This window comes from Channa argus, chromosome 5 (genome assembly GCF_033026475.1).
Source record: "Channa argus isolate prfri chromosome 5, Channa argus male v1.0, whole genome shotgun sequence".
Classification (NCBI taxonomy): Eukaryota; Metazoa; Chordata; class Actinopteri; order Anabantiformes; family Channidae; genus Channa; species Channa argus.
In genome coordinates, this window is record NC_090201.1 from 14,618,060 (window position 1) to 14,642,157 (window position 24,098).

The 24,098-nt window shown below is 37.7% G+C and overlaps 1 protein-coding gene across 6 annotated transcripts in view; it reads right to left on the reverse strand.

Annotated features, from left to right (window-relative positions):
• ampd2a (adenosine monophosphate deaminase 2a) overlaps window positions 1–20,706 on the reverse strand; it is a 28,375-nt gene extending 7,669 nt beyond the window's left edge. The window contains exons 1-5 of one of the 6 annotated variants that reach the window (XM_067503939.1): window positions 20,508–20,706; window positions 20,074–20,141; window positions 1,896–2,026; window positions 1,413–1,543; window positions 801–869 (exon numbers count right to left, since the gene is read on the reverse strand). In XM_067503939.1, coding sequence (XP_067360040.1) covers window positions 801–869; window positions 1,413–1,543; window positions 1,896–2,026; window positions 20,074–20,083 — 341 coding nt within the window. In that variant the 5' untranslated portion in view covers window positions 20,084–20,141; window positions 20,508–20,706. Of the gene's footprint in view, window positions 1–800; window positions 870–1,412; window positions 1,544–1,895; window positions 2,027–3,851; window positions 3,970–8,034; window positions 8,389–17,129; window positions 17,575–20,073; window positions 20,142–20,234; window positions 20,480–20,507 lie in introns of those variants that run through there. The other 5 variants (XM_067503940.1, XM_067503937.1, XM_067503943.1 and 2 more) reach the window with 5 other exon arrangements.
• Between the last annotated feature and the right edge of the window lie 3,392 nt (window positions 20,707–24,098).

The window sequence follows — 24,098 nt, forward strand, 5'->3', positions numbered from 1 at the left end:
TCACAACTATGTTGATATCAAACCCAGAATGTTTTTTGGAACTTTCGAACCTTCTGAAGAAAATGTATACCCTTTTCCTTACTATATGCATTCAGGACTGAACACAGTTCTGTGTTTGAAGTTAAGAAAATGTTTATTAGACCTCAAAGCTTTGTTTACACCTAAAAACACTGAACTGTGAAACCATATTTACTGCTAGTTTTCATTCTGTAAATAATGTCCAGTGGACTGTAACTGCCAAATAGGATCTCTATCTCAAAATCTAGAAACATCTCATTAATTAAAGTCACCAAGGGTGTTAAAGCAAAAGGTCTGACAACATACTGTAAGTAAATTGGGTATTTCTGTTAGCCAGTCTTATACATTTGAACTTGTCTGCAAAACTTTCTACTTTTGCTATCATATGCATAGGCTAGCGGCTGGCAAGATTTATTTTGCTTACAAACAACATTTACATAAGACTTTAGATACTTGTAGTTTTTACAAAATGAAAAACAAAAAAGGGTATCCATTTGAATATGTATCACCAGCAGGGGGAGAATGTGGTCCATCTCATTATACTGATAATCCCTGTCAGTGGTTCTGGAGAAAAGTAATTATACCAGTCCAAAATACTGTAGAACAGAGATTGATAAATGTAGAGTTTTGAAAATAAACACTAAAATGTCAGGTGTGTGTGTTTTCCATGCACAGTTTAAAAAGTACAAGCAAGCAAAACAGAAAGAAATTTTAAGAAAAAAAAAGACCCAAAGAAAAAAATCACAACACAAAACATACATACTGAAGCAGAGCTCACTCACTCTAGGTCTGCAGCACTGTCGATTTTCATGAAGTCCTGTTTGGCACGGAGCAAGATCTCTGGCTCAAGCCTTGGGGTGATATGCAGTGGCGCAGGATAGCAGGGGCAAGGCAGGGGGCAGATGGGCATCAGAGGTAGTGAGAAGAATTTAAGCACACAAAAGGTAGAGAGACCAAATATATGCACATGTGAACACACACACAAACGCACATGCACTCTCTCAAACACACTGAGCGATCATTGCGATTTCAAAAAAAAAAATCAGTTAGTAGAGGTAGGTGCTGATTGGTAAATAGGGGGTTGCAGGTGTCAGATAAACACCCAAACAATTGGCTTAGTGGTGCAGATAGCAACCCTGGCAACAGAGACAGAACCCACCGGCTCATAATACAGTAGTTTTGTAGAAGAAAACTGAACACTAGAACAGTTGCCAACTGCTGGCTAAACCTGTTAGCTGAGTTAGTTAGCCCACAGACTGACGTATTGAAAGCTGATGAGTGCATGGGTAAAAGCAAGATTGTATGGTGGGGGAAGGAGGGGGATGTATCTTCCTTGAGGTAATAGTAAGAGTTCATGGAACCAGTTTGTGTCTTTGGTATGTTTGAAAACTCACTTTATGTCCTGGCTGATTTGCCTCTCTAATCGATGCCGTCGCTCTTCCAGCTGTTCGATGGGGCTGTCCTCTGGGAACTCATAAGGGGCGCTTCGCATTTCGCTTTCTGCCATACTGCGTGAGAACAGCTCCTAGTAAAAAGGTATATTATTGATGGAATTATACAAAACACACACACAAAAACACCTTATGAATCACTTATGTAATTCACTAAACTATAATCTATGTAAACTGGTATGACGATGGAACCTGGAATGATTGATAAACCAGAGACCACTGAGTTGACCTACAGGTTAGTAGTTACCAGTTTTATTAGGCATTTCTCTTAAGTTATTTTCAAACTTGGCTAGAAAATTCAAACAAATACCAGGAACAGATGATTTTTAAAGTTACCAATTTTGCATAGTTTGTGTTTATTTTGACTGGCTATATGTAGAAGGTAATCACTTCTATGAGTTTACTTTTAAGAAACGTTGTACTTACCTCAGCAAGTTCTTTGTATTTTTCTTCCATGGATGTTCGTAGGTCAATTGGGTAGTGTGTAAGAGACACAGGTGTCCCAGGAAGGGATCGCTGGGGCTTGAGGGGCTTGGGCCCAGATGCACCACACAGATCTGAAAGCAGACACATAAAGACTTAAATTATCATGTGGAGTCATGACTTCAAAATCTGATATTGATAATTGCAGTCTTACATTCAACCTTCACAGTATTAATTAACAAACCGCCAAAAATTAGCATTTTGAAAACACCTAGCATTAATTCCACATGTGCATCATTCAAACGTAAACAATCATAAATCAATAAATGCCAGCTCAAATGCCAGAAAGCCGAATAGCTAATTATTATGTCATTTAAATTACTGTAAATGAAAGGAAAAAGTAGCCTGAGGTGTTGTCTTCTCATTTCATTTTTCTGTAACCTACAGTTACACACATTCTTAGTCAAGTCAAATTCCATCAAACTAAAAATACTTTTAAAACAGCTTACTGAAAAACAAATATTTAAAATATGTCCCTTTGGCCAGAGCTAGTAAAGTTTTCTGCATTCAGAGGTGCACCGTGTAATAAGTCTGTCTAGCTCAAACTATTAATGTTGCATGGGAAATATCAACTGCCATAGAAAAACTCACAAATATCAAAGTTCTCTTGACTGCAAACTAATTTGATCACTGTCTGTTAACACAGTTCACTGTGCATTCACAAATGTAAATTAAAGCTGTATCATCCAAAGAAGAAGCCATACATGAACACAATCCAGATAGTGCTGCTGCAGTGTTCTCTGTGCCAAAGCTTATTTAAAATGGATTGAGGCCAAATGGAAAACTGGTCTGTGGTCAGATAAATAGAAATTTGAAATTGTTTTTGGAAAACATGCATCCCGTGTCCTGCAGACTAAAGAGAACTTGTTTTCAGAAGACAGTTCAAAAGCCTGCATCTCCAATGGTATGGGGGGTGCATTAGTGCCTATGGTGTTGGCAGCTTATGCATCTGGAAAGGCAGCATCAATGCTGAAAAGTACATAGAAGATTTAGAGCAACATATACTTCCATCCAGACAATGTCTCTTTCAGGGAAGGCCGTGCATATTTCTGTAAGACAATGCTAAATCACATACTGCATCCATTGCAACAGCATGGCTGTCCGGGTGAGAGTCTAGGTGCTGATATGGCCTGTCTGCAGTCCAGACCTTTCACCAATAGAAATCATTTGGCACATCTTAAAGCAAACAATCCGGCAACAAATGCCCAGGACTGTTTAGCAGATAGAATCCTGCATCAGACCATAATGGGACAACATTCCTCTCGAATTCTAAATTTGCTAACATTTTCCTTTAACCTGTAAAATGTCTCAGTTTCGACATCTAATATGATGTTTATGTTCTATTGTAAATAAAATATGGGTTGATAAGATTTGCAAATCATTGAGTTCTGTTTTTATTTACAGTATGTTTTACACATTGTTCCAATTTCTTTTGAATTGGGGTTGTAAGAGCCACAAAAAGACAAAAGACAAGAATCAAAGACAAAGACAAATATCAGAAATTGATAAACTACAAATAAGACAAAAATATGATTATGCTTTAGTAATTAAGCTCAGTTGACAGCAGCTGTGGCTGTATACTAACTAGTATGCCCACAATATTATTTAAAATATTTTTCATCCTCCAGCTCTGTAGGCCCTGTGAAGTCAGGAAACTCTGTTTTGAGTTTACTGATCGGTAGATTGGTTTTATTTTAGTAAATACCAATCCTTTAAAATGTGCCACGTTCATCATCAATACTGATCTTGTCAGTACAACACAATTAGTACAATACAACACTTGTCTCTCAAGATGCAGGTACACTCATAAACATCCAAGTTTCCAGCCATAGAATGAGGTTAAAGAGAACCATAATTTAACATAGTACCATAGTTATGTGAAAACAGCTATTCACACACCCATAATAGGTCTTTGACTTTGGGAGTGGTGCGTTCGCTCTCTATAATTGGTGTCAATGTTGGTGGTGTGTCTGGCTTTGGACAATTAGTCTCTGCCATCTGCTGTTGCCTCCAAGGATGAGTTAGAAATGAACAAAGGAGAAGGATTTGAGAACCACCATCTGCTCATAATCATAATGGATGTAAGATATATCAATATGGCTAATACATGACATATTACAATAAATGAGTTTTAAAACCTGACAAAAGTCTTTAATTTCTTACATAAACATTTTGATTATATAATGAGAACACTAATTCTAAATCATTTCAAAGAGGTCTTTGGCATTAGTGTATGGACATTTCTTGAACATTATCAGCATACATGCAGCATAGACACGTGGATATATTGACATGTACTGTATTTTTACATGGACAAACAGTTGACTTCAAGTGCACAGACATACACATAAACAAAGTGATTCCCAGTATAGTTTCCATTTAATCCTCCAGCCTTTTCACCACAGAGGACTCTTAATCTAGGACCCCCAAACTCTATTTATCTCTGTGACATCATTGTAGTGGAGACCTGCAACCTTCACCCTCAATTCTCTCTGTTGTGCACCACGAAAACCTTTCCAAAAATAATCACAGTGACAAAACAACAAAAACACTGCCAAGAGACATCCATCAAAACAACTAGAACTGCGGGTTTATGATAGAAAACATTAGTCAAATTCTTGATGTAAAAATCTTTTACATTGATAGTGGTGAGATAACTGTTAATTTGTCTTCACAATAAAATTTATGACCAAACAAGTAAAAGCAAGATAAAGGTCTTGGATATATAAGACTCCTGTGCTGTGACGAAGTACAATTAAGTAAGGTACCTAAATGTAGTGCTTCCTTGAGAAAATGTACCCAGTGCAATTTGTGAAAGAAACAGTGGATCAACATGGGATTCAAACAAATTTTGCTTTTGCTCTTGTTGGTAGCATTTTTATGAAGCCCTGACAAGACCTTTTGGTCTCTGTTTCAAACCACTGTGCAGATCTAGGTTGCAGTGGAATGTGTTTTTGGACAAAAAACCAGCTGAGAAACCTCAACACTCTATGTGCTCTCTCTCTCTCTCTCTCTCTTTGTGTTTTTATGTGTGTGTCTGTGTGTCTATTTTAGGATGAAAGGCCTCGACCCTTCCAAGTAAATTTCTTATTTCTATGAGTAATATTGACAAAGCACTCCATTTTAACTTTGTCACACATCTGTGGGCTGCACACCACCCATACCCACCACCCACCTGTTCTTTTGATCCCTACCAAAGAGTTGTCTAGTATATGTGGAGGTGCCTCTACTTTAAAAGGATCAATACAATGCTTCCATCCTGTCCCATCCTCCCTGTCCCTCGGGTCAGATGTTGCAGCAGTTTTGGAAGGTCATTCGGTTTCTGTACATCACTAGTAAAACATAACATTGTAGATTATGTCCAGGGAAATACAGTTTTCAGCATTTATTCTCTTTAACATGCTGTTAAGTGTATTTTGACAACAAAACAACTTGTATCTAAAAAATAATTACCATAACTTTACTAGTCCCACTGGCTGAGCCATTTAACTACGATATCTCTAGACAATTCATGACCCAGAGAATAGAATTATAAATAGGCTGCTTTAGAAATAGGCTGCTGTAGATATGCTTCACCTGTACAGTCAATTATCTCGCAGTTTAATTCCTGACTTTCTGTCAAGTAATAATTGTTACAAATCAGCAAATTATCAACTGCATGACATAAACCTTGCTATTACATAATTATCCTCAGTACATTGTCAATAACAAACAATTACACATCCATGGATTTCAAACCACTGTGCCTGTCTTCCAATCCACGTATACTCAAAGCATGTTGTGATGGAAAGGTAAATGGTCTGCACTTATTTAGCGCTTTTTTACTTATTGGCACTCAAAACACTTTACCCTGCTTCTTATTCACACATTCGGACTCACAATCACAGGCACAGTGTGTGCTCCAGGACACTTCAACATGTGACCGGAGGAGCCAGGGATTGAACCAGCAACTGGGTGTTTAGTGGATGACCGCTCTACCTTCCTGCACCATAATCGTCCAAACATGCAATATGCAACATGTTGTAGATCTCCTTATTCTAGCTTTGCTCAGTGACACTCATGGAAATAGTATGTTATGGACCGTCTAATCTACTCACATTTTAAAGGGTTAGGGTTAAAAATACTTTTAAAATATAAAAATACTTTTCTATCTTCCTACATCTTCCTACCTTACTTTTCAAGTAATGGAGACTACAGCTGCAGAGTAAGAATGAAAACAGAACTATATATATAAAAAACAAAACAAACAAACAGTTAAACCTTAATGCTGGAAGTAACATGATCTTTACAGTACTGTATGTTTGAAATATTCCATTGTTCAGTAATTGCACTGTGTTTTGAACATATACATATATTGAAAATCTAATCAGCTAAAAATTAAATGAAGGGGAAAACACATAAAATGTATGTGAAGCACAGATCTACCAAAACAAAGTAAAATACAATCAATGCATATGGCATAATGTAAATCCCATCCTTTTGATGGTCTTAACAGGCACATATAAGAAATGTAATAATCATTAAGCTGTTTTCCTTTTACCATTGCAATAAAAATGTACATTATGATAGTGACAGTAGTAAGTACAGTGGGCAGCATCAAATAGCCAACTCTGTTTCACACTGATCATCAATCTAACTGCAAAGCTTAACTTTTAATTATTTTACTTTGCAGGCTTACAAGGACTAGTTCTGCACTAAAGGGATCAGACAGAGTTGTGCATTTGGGAGTTGCAAGCTATGGTATCCCGTGCACCAGGTTAATTTCAAAGACGTGAGCGATAAAACAGCACTAGCACACACAACTGTCTATTAGGCACTTAAAAATGGACGCACCAAAAAAATCATTAAAGAATTTCATATTTAGCAAAGGAGATAAACCTGGGTTATTTGAACAATATATATGTAGTGATATTGCTATAAATACTAATGTAAACAAAAGAGAAATAATTTAGCAATGAATGTCAGAAATAGTTGGTGGCATAAAAACGTGTGTGTGTGTTAGTTTACTGTTTGATCGACTGGTGATTGGGGCTCCAGTGGTCAGAAACACTTGTTTTTCTTTACAGATTTTGTTTAATTTTGTTTAATTAATTGACTGTGAGGCAGAGTGATGGCATATGTTTCAGATATTCCTTAGCAACCACAGATGAGAATAAGCCTCTAGTTTGAGTTTTCATCTGTAAGATATAAGATCAGTTCTCAGAAGGCTAGGTGCAAGGGAACCAGCATGGATGATGAAATTTGACAGCTAAAAACTACCGCCTGCAAATTCACTTTCAAAACAGTAAATAGAATATCATTTTCTTATTATTTCAGTGGAAGCTTAAAATACAAGCCAAATTTTTAAGAGATATTTACTTTTATATTACTCCACAGTTTTCCTTAACACAAACAGCCTTTAAGAGTAGACAGATATGTCCTTAGGCACTAATGTCACATCCACCAACACACAAAAAAGTTGTCACCTGTTCTCACAAAAACTGCCTTTATAAACCTCAGGAAGGTCAATATGTTCAGTTGCACTTTCAGACACAGCAGCTGTTGCAGTTTCTGTCTGCTCACACAGCTGTCTTAAGAGAAAACAATGAATAGTGATTTTTATCTATTTTCAGTTCCTCCTGTTTAACAGTTCACACTGTCGCAACATTTTGCCATATAGTTTTGGTCAGCAAATGAACAATAATCTCAGTTGTTAATCCACATGGCACTTATACTGCATCATGCTGAGCTAAATTTAGCAAACAGTAATGGGAGTAGATGCTTCAAATGCAAAAGGCAGACAAACTATGGAACACATAAGCTTCGCAAAGATCAGTACCATGGCAGCAGACCAACCAAAGAAAAGCAAAATGTATTTGTTCCTCCAACTGTTTATGCTTCCTCTTAACCAAAAATCCCGTAATTTTTTTAAATTTCCTCACACTGTCTTCTGCATTCTGTCAGCTTATTATGGTTCACAGCAACTGTGTTTTTTGCACCTCACTATGAGCTTGTTTTGCAATATTTTGGAGTGATATGTACCATGCCTAACACAAAACTGGTGAAACTTGTAGTAAGACAGTATATACACAGGTTACAGTACCTCTATCTCCCTTTCTTGTCCTGTTGTCACAGTCTCTGTTACAGTCGCAGTGTCTCAGCTCTTGCGGGATGCTGGGACATGTAACTAGGCATGGGACGGCTGATGTACCCTCCCCCGCTGGTACAGAATAAGAGGGATAATGACAGCAAAGAGGAAGAAGACAGAGACCAGATATGCTATCTCCTGAACACCAGCAATTCCAACAAAAGGATCAAGCAATCTCTCCTTTTTCTTTTTCTTTGCTTGTAACTGTTGCCACCTCCAGTGTGTCAGTGAGGCAGTTTTCTTTTTCCTTTTCCCTCTGATTCTCTCTCTCTCTCTCTCTAACTGCTTCCTGGATCACACCGGGTTTCAGTGCATGAACAGCACAGCCTTGAAGCTCCCGGATTTAAATACTGGGATGGAAAATACCACGTGGCAAAAAAGAGGAGGACAATAGAGCAGTTCATAATCTTTTGCGTTGTAAAATGGAGAAGGCTCTGCATCTCTGGCCACTCCTACTCCTTCCCCACCTCCTCCCTCTTATTCATGACCACACAGTTTCCCATGGCTACAAAACACTTTTTTATGTTATGAATACCTCTCTTTTTAATTTGGTTATTTTGGTGATTTACTGTTTAATTGCTATGTGTTTTTTCTAATTGCCGTTAAGTCTCTGTTGATGCCGTTGTTCCTTCATGCTACAGAAGCTACAGTATAATGTTTAAATGAGATGTTCGTATCTAAAGTGATACCTCGTGCTCCTGAAGTTAACATTCATCACTGAGCACATATACTGTAAATGTGTGGCTATACGATAGTGTACCTAAACATCAATGTGTAAATGCTCAAGGGAGCTAATATGCATTTGAAATGTCATGTAACTTGCTCAGTCGATCACATGAAGCTAGAAAGGCTATTTCCTTCCTCTCTCACATGACTGCTGTTTGGCACAAAGAAGGCCTGTTTGTGTTTCACAGTATAAAAGGAATTCTGTTCAGCCTCCAATTAAGTTTCATTTTTAGTGACATTTCAACATTTGGAAAGGAATATTCTCAAGACATTTAAACACAACCAGAATAAAAGACCACAACAGAGATGGAGATTTGGACAAATCCACAATTTTGTGCAATACTTTTTTTGTCCTTTCAGCTTATCCCGCGAGTTCAGGGTCGCCACAGTGGGTCATTGTCTGCATGTTGATTTGGCACAGTTTTTATGCCGGATGCCCTTCCTGACGCAACCCTCCCCAATTTCTACCGAGCTTGGACTGGCACTGCACAGCTGGGAAGGGAAACGGGCTGTTGGGGATTCAGTGGGTTCAGTTTCTTGCCCAAAGACACTTCGACATATAGCCGGGACCAGGGATCAAACCACTGACCCTGTGGTCCTTAGACAACTGCCTTACCAACTGAGCTACAGTCGCCCCCTTTTTACCATCATGCAAATGACACAGCTGCAACTAAAGTCAAGTAAACAATATACAATACACTGGATACAGAGAGAAGAACAAATATTATGTTTTTCTATGTGTTTAACTCAAAGGTGTTTTTCAGTTTGCTTCCATATTCAAACCCAAATATTGTATTCCTACCCAGGTTGACAGACATAGAACTGCATGCATCAAGCCTTTAGGCTACTACAAGACTATTCCTACTATCGTCTAAACTCTGAAAACTGACATTAGTAGCTCAACAACACAAGAAAATGTGAAGCCCCTCTTCCTAGATGCATGACCGCTGGATTGATGAAGTCAATAAATTCATGAGCTGTGCTACACCAGTAGATGTATTACTTCTTGCTCATAATTGAGACTAGAAACAGACCTTTTATGAAATTTGACAGGAAAGGCAACTTTTCTTCCTCACCATTGACCCATAATAAATATTGTAATAACCTCGATCAACACGATTGCCCACAGTGTTAGAAAAAAGTTTGTTCAATGGCCCTAAAATGTAGTGGTCAGTGATTTTTCCCCACATTGTGTTTGTACTGAGCAGTCAGGACTTAACAGCTCAACTGAGAACTGACTACAAAATGATACCAATACAGTGTTTCCCCCACAGTAGTACAGGAATGGCAGCTTGCAGGAGACTCTGCACCATGCCTACACAACAGACCATTTATATTAAATTAAGTGGTGTTACATTCACGACTGATCCTTTTCTTTTCAGTGTTTTACAGGTAGGTATGAAGGAATCTGAGAGCTATTCATCTTGATGTTGTGACCAAATTTCACTGCCTGTCCTATATCCACTCGATTCCATTTGTTTACATGAAAGATGAGAAACAGCCATTACTTAGAGACAGACAATGTTGACTTAATAAAGGCTGTATGATTTGTACGTTGCTGTCCTTAAACACACTATATACTGTAATGGCCCCTCCTCCTCAGCTACAAATATCTTTGGTGTGTGTGCATGTGTGTGTGCCCAATGGTCAGAAAGAGTACCACAAAAGCAAAACTAAATTACATAGATGGGATATTTAAGTTTGAATTCAATTTGTTGGCCATATAAATTCAAAACTTTGTTTTATATAGAAATGTGTTAATTTTTTATTAAAATTTGTTATAAATTGTCTTTAATAACTAATATAATCTGAATATTAGAAATATTCTGGTGTATATGCCATCAGCATAAAGAGCTTGTTGAGAACACCACCCTAGCTTGAGCTCTGTTGTGTTCAACAAATCTCTTTCCCAAGAGGCCAATCAACTGCACATGGGAGTTAATTGTGCACCATTTTTCACTCCCTTGATTACAGAAAAATACAAGAGCTCTCATTATTAATGCTGTTGTCAAGCAAACCTAACCTTTACCCATAGAAAAAAAAAAATCCCATGTGAATAAAACAGGAATAACATTCAAGCAAAATACTCTGGGCTTCTCAGCATTCACACTGATGCTGTGTATATCTCCTCCGTCCATCCGTCAGGAATGTTCTCACAACAATAAATCCTCCCTGTAACCCATAACGCAAATAAAAAAAAAACAATATACGGATATAGACACATCTGCAGAAATACACAGCCAGTCCCTGAAGGTCACACACTCCAATAGACAAACATGTTTGGTCACCATATTTTTTGCCATATCTGTCAGTGCAGCTCTCACCATATCTGAATATAGTAAAGAGGAGCAGTGTGTGAACATTTACAGTGCATCCAGAAAGTATTCACAACAAAACTTTTTCCACATTTTGTTATGTTACAGCCTTATTCCAATAGGGATCAAATTCATTATTTTTCTCAAAATTCTACCAACGATACCCCATAATTGCAACGTGACAGTTTGTTTGAAATCTTTGCAAATGTATTATAAAAAAAAATCCCATGTACATAAATATTCACCGCCTTTACTTAATACTTTGTTGAAGCACCTTTAGTACCAATTATAGCCTATTAAGGCTATTATTAATTAAGTATTTTTGAGTATGATGCTCACAAGCATGGCACACCTAAGCTTGTAGCTCCAGCAATGTTCAATCGGGTTCAAGTCTGGGCTCTGGCTGGGTCATTCAAGGACATTCACAGAGTTGTCCCATAGCCACTCCTTTATCTTGGCTGTGTGATTAGGTCGTTGTCATGTTAAAGGATGAACCATCACCCCAGTCTGAGGTCCAGAGCACTCTTAAACAGGGTTCCATCAAGGAGGTCTCTGTACATTGCTGCATTGATTTTTCCCTCAATCCTGACTAGTCTCCCAGTTCCTGCTGCAGAAAAACATCCCAACAGCATCATGTTGCCACCACCATGCTTTACTGTAAAGATTGTATTGGCCAGGTAGTGAGTGGTGCCTGTTTTCCTCCAGACATGACGGTTGGCATTCAGGCCAAAGAGTTCAATCTTTGTCTCATCAGACCAGAGTTTCTCATGTTCTGAGATTCCTTCAGGTGGGCTGTCATGTGCCTTTTACTGAGGAGTGGTTCCATCTGGTCACTCTACCATACAGGCCTGATTGCTGAAGTGCTGCAGAGACGGTTGTCTTTCTGGAAGGTTCTCCTCTCTCCACAGAGAAATCCTGGAGGTCTTTTAGAGTGACCATTGGGTTCTTGGTCACCTCCCTGACTAAAGCCCTTCTCTCTCTATTGCTCAGTTTGGCTGGCCGGCCCGCTCTAGGACGAGTCCCGGTGGTTCCAAACCTCTTCCATTTACAGATAATGAAGGCCACTGTGCTCACTTGGACCTTCAATGCCCCAGAAATTATTCTGTTCCCTTCCCCACATCTTTGCCTCAATGCAATCCTGTCTTGGAGGTCTACAGACAATTCCTTGGCTTTCATGGCTTGCTTTGTGATCTGACATGCATTGTTAATTGTGGTACCTTATATAGACAGGTGTATGCCTTTCTAAATAATGTCCAATCACCTCCAATCAAGTTGTGGAAATATTTCAAGGATGATCAATGGAAACAGGATGTACCAGAGCTCAATTTTGAGTGTCACTGCAAAAGCTGTGAATACTTCTGTACATGTGATTTTTTTGCTTTTTATTTTATTATTGCATAGATTTCAAACAGACTTCTTTCACTTTTTCATTATGGTGTATTATATGTAGAATTTTGAGGAAAATAATGAATTTGATTTATTTCGGAATAAGGCTTTAACATAAAAAAGTGTGTCACAGTTTTAAGCCAGAGGCAATAAAAAGTTGCTTAACAGAGATCGATACGCAGGGAAATTTCAGATAATACCTGTATTGTTTCTATGACCTTCAACATATATACATCCTTACTTTATAATACTCTGTTGAGATTATTTCTGCTTTGATTTAGAAGCTTTTGGTAGACCTACAGTATCATGAAAGAACACCATAAATACTAGATAATCTGTTTCAAAGTTAAATCAACTTTGGACACTAGCCAGAACTCTGAGCTTTTGGTGCATAATCAATATACAACTGACAAAATACAATGTCTGACTACTGTAACAATTAATCAATTATTCATTTAAAAATAAACATTTAAAAATTGTCTGTCCCAATTTCTCAAGGGCCAAAATACATTGCTTTGACTTGTAAACAGTCTAAGACCCAAAGAGAATAAACTTCCATTGATATACAAAACAGAAATGGAGTAAATCATCATATTAATATACTGGAATCAGAATGTGTGAGTTGTGTGGTAATTTGTGTTGACTTGAGTGTGTCAGAAAATCTGTGTGTTCACATTTAGTGGATCTGTGTACATCTATCCATCCATTATCTGTAAACGCTTATCTTGTTTAGGGTCGTGGGAGGGCTGGAGGCTAGCCCAGCTGACAAAGGGCGAGAGGCGGGGTACATCCTGGACAGGTCACCAGTCTATCTCAGGGCCAACACAGAGAAACACTCACTTTCACACCCGGAAACGAGAGTACACGGAGGAAAACCACGTAAACTCAAGAACAGGCAAACTCCACACAGTAAGGCCACAGATATGCAAGGATTCAAACTTGCAACATTTTAGCTTTGATGCAGCAGCAATAGCCACCTCACTACTGTGCTGCCCATGTGTGTAATTTGTTCATAAAAAACAAGGATATGACCTGGGAGATCATTAAGTGAACAGAAGGTGGTGGGCAAGTTATTCCCTGATTCACTGGACAATAAAAAGTCAGGGACTAATCATGCAATAGAGCAGAGACAGAGCAAAGCAAAATATATGGTGTGTCCAGTCGTCTGATGTTGAGTATAGCTAATGTGTGTGAATATGTGTGTTTATCACACTGGAATGATTAAATGACAAGATATAGCAGCAATGCTGGCTATGTATCAACAACAGGCCCACCTGTTGGTGTGACAGCTTTCAAGGCCTTGGTTTCTAGTCCTCCAAAATCTCTTTTCCAGTACTGACGCATTTCCTTTGTTAAATGGGGAGCAACTAAGCTATTCATACCAGAAATAAAACGCCACCCACTCAAACACAGAGCCCGTTGTTCCTCCGTCATGTCTGACTGTAGGGCAACCACAGACCTGAGTCACTGCAAGTCAATCCCTTGTTTAAAACTGATGATCTCATTTTACAATACACATTTATACAAGAGTCTCCATCTATTGGTACAATAGAAAAGTACAACTATAAATTAACTAATTTTGAATGTATTTTTCTAAGAATATCTAAAAATAGTACTTCATCAGAGAATAAATAAGAAATTAGGAATTTTTTCTAAAGGTAACTATAACAACCTCCATACATACGCATACATAACTTGTTGTTATTGACATACCTTTCTAGTCACAGTTAGCCCAAAATGTCTCTTCAGTGGTTCAGTTAATGCTCTAAATATTTGAGTGACATAGAGGCTCTGCTTTGGTAGAGTCCATAGCATGACACCCTTTCAGCAATATGCTGAAACACCCACGTCTATGGCTGTAAGATTATGGGGCCCTGGGCAGGACTCTGATTGCTTGTCACATGTTTCCATCTATTGCAGGGGTGAGGTGGGTGGGCACCAGGGTTAGTAGTTGTACGGGTTAAAGTCCATAGGTCACCAATGTGTAAATGTGCTAATGATTCAATAAGCAGTGTGAAAAAACTCCACGGGGATCAGAACAGAGCCCATAAAAATAGGTAAATCATAAGATCATTAAACACTTAAGAGAAGCCAACAGAGAATGTATGTATGTATTTATGTATGTATGTATGTATGTATGTATGTATGTATGTATCTGCTTAATAGTGAACTGGAAACAAGATAAACTCTAGTGATGGAAGAAGTAAACTAACCAGTCCAACTGCAGCTTGAAGTAGGGTAGTTAGTAGGAAGCACACGTATTATGGTGGAGCTGACAGTTTTTCGTCCTTCTGATCCTTACTGGTGTTTGGTTGAATCACTTGACCATCAACTGATTGGATTCATAAGCATTCATTACCGTACAAAGCATAGTGGGCAATTCCTGTTCTAATCAGAGAGGGGTCAGAGTATCTTTTAAATGTAACTAAGCTAAAAACAAACAAACAACTTAATCAAGATAAGCCAGACAATCAGACAATAAATAAAAAGGCACACATGGTAGTGTCAAGTTAGAGGCTAGTATGAAATAGATCAACACATACAATAAAGCCCTCACCTCTCTGGCAGAGATTTTAATAGCCTCTATAAATCACACCATATACTGTAGTTATTGCTGAAAAATTTAGAGCATTACATATTCTGCTTCATGTCATTCACCAAGGGTCCAGTACAAGAAAGCATCCTGCAGGCATAGATAGAGCACTGCAGAAGAGAAAACTGACTAGGTAATTAATATTTGCACCTGCAACTGTACATAAGAGATCTGAAGGAAAATATGCCATTGATCAGAGTTTGTTTTGGTGATGTTACAAGAAATTACAAAACATTTTTAAAGCCTCCAGTTCCTGACCTGGTTAAAACTGTTCAAGCTGCAGCTAAAGTAGATTTTTTCTAGAGAAGAAATTTGACATCAAGAATGCTAACAGACTGGTCAGATGGAAGCATTGTAATGGTTAGCCAACATAGGGCTCTTATGACAGACTTTTTGTGCAGAGGGCTCAGCCAAGCGACTAATTGAGTGGACTTAAATGACTGCATGGATGGAGAGACTTGTAAGTTATTTATTACTGCAGTAAAGACAGGCTACCTCGGCAAGAATAGCATAGTGTGTATCAACACAAGTAACTGCTTAAGATCTGTTGTTGCATTCCTCCAAACACTCAACATTTGTGCTTTGCTATGGCGCACTGAAGATGTAGCTGCAGTTTAAATCAAATAAAGTGTAAGTGCTAAGCCTAACCAGTTGGCATTGACTTCAAAGGTAATCAACAATCATTTAATTTGTCTCCCATCACACAAAAAGTTGATCAGAACTGTACTCATACCTCTCGAAATTAATATAACACTAATTGTAAAACACCACCATACTAAAGTGATGCAGACTGCTGGTACTAAAGTACAATAAAACATGAATATTCACCATGTTAAAATATGTATGGTATCTTTTGTTAATATCATTAGCAGGCAAACAATATATTGGTAATATTTACCTGTAGTAACCACAAAAAGACTCATAGGGTCTAGTTTTGATGACTAGTCCACTATTATAAATAGAGTACACACATCATGTCACTCACATAATGATAGTTGATTCATGGTTATAGTTTACTTAACTAAAGTAAAAACTGTTGAAAATAGAGTGGTCATGATGAGAGAGGTGAAGCTGCAAGATAAAACAAACACCACTGTTCTGTCTATCTCAAGCTGACAAGATAAGGTTTGTCCAAAGACATTTGACCCCTGATAAACTGTTATGGGTGCAAAGGGGGGGCACAGGCCCCCTCTACATCCCTTAACAATATGCTATGCATATAAATTAATAGGAAAGAATATCTCCAACACAATACAGTGTTTTTACAGCTCCAATTTCTGTATTTTCATGAGGAATTAAAAAGGAAGAAATAAATGTGTTAAGTACTTAAATATGAACATATCCCTATGTAGCTGCATAATAGCTATATACAGTATAAGAGATGTACAGCCTGTGTTAAAAAAATATTTATTATACATTATTATACGTATATGCACATTGCTACACTGTTAACAAATTCCAAATTTCTTATTTAGAGTTTCAGTTATTAAGACACGAAGGTTATTGTTTAGATTTAATCATTATTTGACTTTTTACAAAACTACACAAATTTAAAGTAAAAAATTCAATTAGGTTCAATTAATAATTTCTGGTACTATCATTTTTGCTGTTTTGTTGAACATGCTTTCGTCCAGTTATTAAATTTGTTACACTCAAAAATGAACTGCTTAATACAAAAATTATCAGTTATAAAGCATTAACTAAGTTTCAGACCTATTTTTGTAAAGATATTGTTTACAGTGAAGTGCATTACTGTTCCATACAGAACAACATGCATGCAGAATTTTAATGTTTATTACATAAAAAGAGTCAAATTCTATTTAACAACTATATATTTAACAATAACGATCTCAGCAATGGTCAGACACACAACTGACACACAACCTCTTTAAATTCTGTTCCTTTCCCTATTGCTCATGGTTAGCAGTATGGATTCCTAATGCCACTCCACAAGCATCTGTGGATACTCTTACATTCAGGTAAGAGTTCCCTCGTTTTTTTCTATGGGACGATCTATGACCCACACTCACCAGGGCTAGTGGTGCTCTGCAGACTCCCCCTCTTGCGAAACGGGGATTTTGGTTTAGGCTTCCCCTGTCTATCGCTGGTGGAGGAGGAGGAGGAGGATGACATCTTGCTGCCTGTACTCCTGTTACAACTGGAGTGCAGCAAGTCAGAGTTGTGCAATGGCCAGCAGAGGGAGAGAGGAGCACTACGTCTAATGCTGGAGCTCTGTCTCATAACGAGAAAGCTGGGAGGCAGGACCCACACTTGTACGGGAAAAGCTCCTCTGCAGAATTGGCTCCTCCTTCTATTCAGCAGCAGGTCAGCAGATATGCTGCACAGATTCGAGATGAAAGGTAGCTGAAGGGTTCTCCGGCTACTGCTAGGGGCCATTCTCCTTGGTTGCCCTAGCAACCAGGGAACGAGCTTCCTGTAGCCAATGAAGGGAAAAACAGCCAAAGCGGAGGGCATTGCAGAACACAGTTTTTAGCTAGCATGACAGCCAGCAAGCCTGGAGAGCGAGTTCACCACCGTCAGCTGAGCACCAAGGTGAGTGAAGGACAAAAGTTTTTTCACTCATCTAAAAATAGCAATCACATACACTACAGTATGTATTCAGCTGAGAGAAAGAGGATCCAGATGGACAGCATGTGACAAAAAATGGCAGAGAATAAAGAAGGGTCAGTGTGGATAAGCAGAGAAACCAGCTTAGTGTGTAAGCTGACTAAAGAACTCCCAATCTCCCTTGCTGGAAAATTCTGAAAGAAGGCAGAGAGCCTAAACACACACATAGCACAGGCCCGCCTAACATGAGGTATTATAAATAGTGACAACCAATGCCCAGAAAGGGTCAGTAATGCAACATACACAACCTTTTCTCATGTAGTTGCTGTAGTTTAGAAGCATTTTCAAATACACTGACTAATAAACAATAAAACAATAATAGAAAATTTAAATAACACTAAAGTTTCAAAATCAGTAGAGCCTGATCACATTAAATACTAATACTAATAATAATAATTCAATAAAGATAGTAAAATTTTAAAATGGCACTTGCCAAAATTTTGCTCCGCCTGCACTTACTCTTATATATAAAAAGTAATCTGTCAAACTTAAGAAAGTATTAAAAAATAATAAACAATTAACTAAAATAGGCTCCATATTATATTTTGAACCTTTTGGATTCAAGCACCAACCAAAAGTTTGAGAAAGAGCAACATAAAAACAAATGAAGATGGCCATCTAGTGGTATAAAATGTTTATGCAATGTGTGTTGCCTCAGGGCACACAATTTAATCTGAAGCAACTTTACTTTATCAGATCTAAAATATATACTATCAAAAAGCTATCATATGGCTTAACAGTCATCCACTAATGAAACAGACTACAACTGAATTGATTTTGCAATTAAAGAGGTGTGCTCAAAAAGTTTAAAGGTAAACTGGTCTCTGACTTTATAATAAAGGCTGAATCATCAGTTTTTCAAAGCAAATAATTACCAGAGCTGATAGACATTCAGTAATATGTAGACAAAACTGAAATTCATCCATCACCCTGATCTCTACAGTCAAAATGCAATCTGAAAGACATTCTTTGTTAGGATTACTGTCACATTAGGCTTTCGACAACTGCGGACTGAACTCCAATGACAAACACAGACCTCCTTATAACACTGAAATTCAACCTGTATACTAAATGAACTTCACAACATCTTTCAGAGACAAATCTGATGGGTAGTTGAAAAAGTGGAATACCTTAGGGTTTATATTTGCCAACTAAAGAAAATATTTATTCAGGGTATTCCAGCCTTTTTCTTAAATCTGACCCCGTTTTTGAGACAGATGACACTCACCATCTGGAGCAGCAGCAAAAAAAAAGGCTAAACAACACAGGCCTACATAACTAACCCCATAAATATGTCAAACATTTCTCTAACACCAAATTCCACACAATCTCAAGGCTCTTACCTGGAAACAGCCCCTTTTTTGGTATTCCCTTTGCCTCTGCTGCTTGGTCAAAGCTTATTGCCTAACACCCTTTTGCTAAAAATGAGACCACCATATCATTGGCTGCACACTAAAACACCAAGCCCAGAGTTACTGAAGGTGGTAACAGAATACAGACATGGATTTATTTCTACTGTAATTAATAGCACATCATATACTCATCACCAGGCCTGGATAGCGACTACTTCTGTTGTTTGTCCGTCTTCCTGTCTGCCCGTATGTTTTTATTTAAAGATGTTTTTTCTTACTTAAAAGGATATGTACTTAGCTGTGATAGCAAAACCAGGATAAAAGCATCTGCTAAATGACTAAATGTAAATGTAATTCAATTCAACTTTATTTATATAGCACCAATTTACAACAAAGTCATTTCAAGGCACTTTAGAAAATAAAGATCCAGGTAATCCAGTTACGTTTTCAGTGTTTAATCTCTGACAAAGGACAGTAACTAAAACACATAAAATATATCGAAAACAAAAAATGGTACAGTCCAGACATTAAATGGTGACCAATAAGATAAGGTAAACATGTAATTGTCACTACTTTCTCTACTTAAAAGAATTTTAAAATAACTAGATTTGTCGCGTGGATTTATCTTTAAATACAGTTAAAATTGTTGTTATTAACACCTACTTTTGTTACTAACTAGAATGAAAAAGTAAACAGAAAAGGAGTTTAATTAAATTATAAAGAGGACAGCATCAAAGTACTGATATGAACAGAAACTAATAACTATTGTTCTGCTATCAGGTTCAGTTTTTCTATTTAAATATAGCCTGCATTTGGACGAAGACATTAAAAATTGAAATTGACTCTGTCATGTTGTCGCTAACACTAAGAAGTTATAGGATGATCTCCACGCACAAAACGTTTAATTCACTTTCATGTACTCGAGGATAACAAAGTATATGTACGGTATCATCTTTGGCAGATGTATGCACAGTGTCACTGCTTGCTGACTTACCAGCTGACATTGTTGAGGAGCAGCCGGGAGAGGAAGCAGACCGTAACAGCACGAAGACAGGAAATGTCCTGCATAAAACACACAGCGACACCGCAAGTTACGTTAAACGTACAACAATTGGCTAGCAAGCAAATGAACCAGGCTATTAGTTCCACTGGGACCTGGAGAGCTGTCTATCTGAGGGCGTTACTCGGAACTCGGAGACTTATCAGGTAGCTAGTTTGTCAAAGTGGCTAGCATGGCTAGCTAGCTGTTCGCCCGAAGCTGTTCGAGAAGTAACGTCAACGTAACTGTAACGTCTGACAGCCAACGGCACTTTATCAGTTAACGTTACCGACTTCGTGCACATATAACGGTTAAGGTTACACGCCGGCATCTATTAGCGCTAATTTAGCCAGCGGCATAAACGACAATAGAGAATGTACGAACTTTACCTTATCTTAACTTTTGCTCCGTAGTAGGTGGGTTTTTAATTTTGACACAAATGCAGTTTCCTCTAAGGAGGCGCCGCCCGCTTGGTTCAAGGGTCGCCAGATGTCCTCACACACAGGGACAGAGACAAAGTAGGTCCTGTCTGTCCAAGTTAGATAAAGTTTGATATAGGTTAAGCCTCCAGGACTTTTATTCTAAAGGAGCTTTGGGTGTACACACAATACATACAGGAGCAGCAATAACCTATTATTAGGGACAGGAGACACAGCACAAAGCGGACCGTTTTGTACGAAAGACAGTAGATAGTAATAAGTACGTAGTGGACAGCTGTTGCATATTACAGTTACTGAACGTTAACGTTACTGAAAGTACAGCAGTTTGTTTTATGTAAGTGATGTTAAAAGGTAGTAAATGTACACAAGTGTATGTGTTTACATTAAAGAATACTCCATTTTTTCTGTGTGTGAAGTAATTAACATGACAAACCCGCAGTATCGTGGCTACAACAGGCCAGTATTCTTAATATCAGTAGATTTGGTCGTTATTTGTCCTTTAGTATTTTAATAATCATTTGATTTCTTTGCATTTAAAATGTCAAAAAGTCCATAAAATGCTATCATTATTTTCTGAAGCCTAATTTCATATGTTGTTTTTTAAGTTAAGTAAAAGCCACTCATAGTTGTATCAAAGAACAGCTCGACTACATTTGATATCAACACAGTGCACATCAGCATTAAAGGACTAGACCTGTCAAATACCTCACACCCCATAGTTTGCTTATGCCATTAAAGTAACATGCTGTATATTGTATCTGCAAAGAAAACTGAAAGCCTGCCAGACACATTAAGCAAAAAATGGGAACAAACACTGTAACTGTGCCATTTTGGCTGACTCATTGCTTTCAAGAACGAAGTCCATCTATCCATTCATTATCTGTAACGCTTATCCTGTCCAGGGTCGGTTGGACTGTGGGAGCAAACTGGAGTGCCTGGATAAAACCGATGCAACTACAAGGAGAAAATGCAAACTCCGCACAAAAAGATGCAAATCCGTGACCTTCAAGCTTTGAGGTGGCAGTGCTAACCACTCCACAACCCTGCTGCCTATACTATTGTTCAAAAGCTTATTTAACTATGTTTGCCACTCATGAAAAAACTTTGACCCTTACTTGAACCAAAAGATAAGATTTAAAAATTAACTTAACCCTGTAAATAATAATATATAGAGGTATTATTGTTTTGTCCCTACATTTTTATTTATACAAGCACAAAATATTTTGAGAAACACCCTAATCATGACATTATTTATATAAACTGCACTTTGTCTCTCTATGTTGTCAGTCCTCTCAGTTACATTTTTCCACTTGTTGTTTTCTGTCCATCAGTCTTGAACCTGGTTGGAGCCCTCTTGTCCATCTGTCTCCCTTTCATCTTGATAACCAGTGGTAGGAAACATGCAGTGTAAAGAACCAATGACAACCTGGAATCAACGTTTTGGGTTTGTTACAGAACCAGGTAATGAGGTTTTGAGTAAACTGCTGAACCATCAATGTATACAGGGGCAGAAGAGGGCATTGAGGACTGTTCTTTAGAATATCTAATATTTACTATTTATCAGCATAATCCAAATACCCTCTTATTAATGGGTGGCACAGGGGCTATTTTCATCTTTCTACTTTCATCTGTGTTCTTCCAGATGCAGCAACAGCAGTTGTTTCCAGTGGAAAGGTCTGACATACTCACTTTATGCTATATGCTCCACACCAAACATCTTACATTGTACTGTAGATAGTTAGCAACTTGCTAGTGAATATGGTGCAGTATTTGGGAGCTATAGAGTCAGATGTCCCTCAAAAGTAGGTGAAGACAAAAATAAAGCAAAAAGAATAAATACTGGATTTACATGAATCAATTAGCCATAAAAAAGCACTCATCTGCTGCTGTTCTCAATCTGTTAGCATGAGTAGGCATGTGGTAGGTCAAGATGACAGTCACAATAACAGCTATGCAGCGTAAAATGTTTTTATGTAGATCAGCTGCCCCCAGGTGGCAAAATTTAATCACCGCAGCTTCAAGCTTACACAGCATCCATTTAGGTCTTTAAATGCATTAACTACAAACATGTTACCTTTTCATTATTTGTCCCATTTCACATCTTTGTTTTTACTTCATCTTTTAGCTTGTGGATCCCCAAATTTTTACTAGTAATAGTTTACAGTTTTGCTCTAAGAGCCCTTTGTATTAATCCGACAAGACAGTCATCCTGTTCTAGTTCTCCACCCTATCACTAGCTTACTAATCCCCCACTTACCATTGTCCTTTGTTTACAGTTTGTGTTATTCGTTTATTAGAAAAAATATTTTCTCAAGCACGCTTGCTTTTATACGGTGTGCAAGCAGCATGTTTAGAGTTTTTCTTTGTATTGCATTGGTCTAAAATTAAAAATACATTTCTGTTACCACTGCAAAAATACGATTGTGATGTAAATACAAGGATAAACATCTCACTTACATATACAAACAAAATGTAGCATAAGATAAATATAATTCTTAACCCCATATAATATCTGTGTTCACACAAGCTAAGATAACATGGAAAAAATCAAAGAATAGTCAGGGTTATTTCAGTTTGGAGTGTAAAATCCTCTCAAAGCCAGTCTTATTGGGATTAATTAACACAAACAATTACCAGCTCTGGTCAAATCTGAAAAATATATTTTAAGAAGTAACAGGTAAGGGTATCCATTCCCAATACACAAAACTCCCACCGCCCACTACAGCAGTGAGAAATGTCACTAGGTAATAATTGCCATGGGGATGGCAGAGCCTGGCGAAGCTGGGGGCGGTTTGACTGAGGTCCATCGTTGAGGTGTGAGGCCTGTCGCACACAGCATCTTCAAAAACAGAATTAAACGCTACCATGATGAATGTGTTTAAATGAAGTATATTTACATTTTTTCGTAATGTATATATCTGTGCCTGTATTCATCTATCTATTCTAACAGTTATATTATTTTTTATGAAGATCATACCACTGGCTTTGGCCTTTGAAGTTTAAATGTTAGCTTAAGGTCAAAGTGTTTGAACTGTATCCTCGCACACCCCTTTTTGCATTGAAATACCAAAGCATATGCCATACACACTGAATCCCATAACAGATTGACAGAGCTCTGACAGACTAAGTAAAAGAAGCAGAGCAGAAAATATTTTACAAACATAGAAACTCTTTATTACAACAGTGTATCTCACGTTCTCAAGTTTTAGCCATGTTTTTTTTTCTAAACAATTTCATATTGCAGCACAACGGAAGTTATTCTTTTATTTTAATCACACCATAAAACAATCTCCAAACAAGTGAAAATCCTAACACAAACATTCAGCATCATTCACAGTTTGAAATACTTAGATGTTATAATGAGAAGAGATCAAGCTCAGCAAGCTTTTGATTTAGGATTGGCTTTGTCACTCAGAAACAATCTCTACAAAAATATCTTAGAAACCCTGTGTCCACATTAAGAAATTATCTTGATATATTATCTTATTTCATCAAACAATTGCACATACGATGTATCACATTAATCCCTAACAGTTGCTA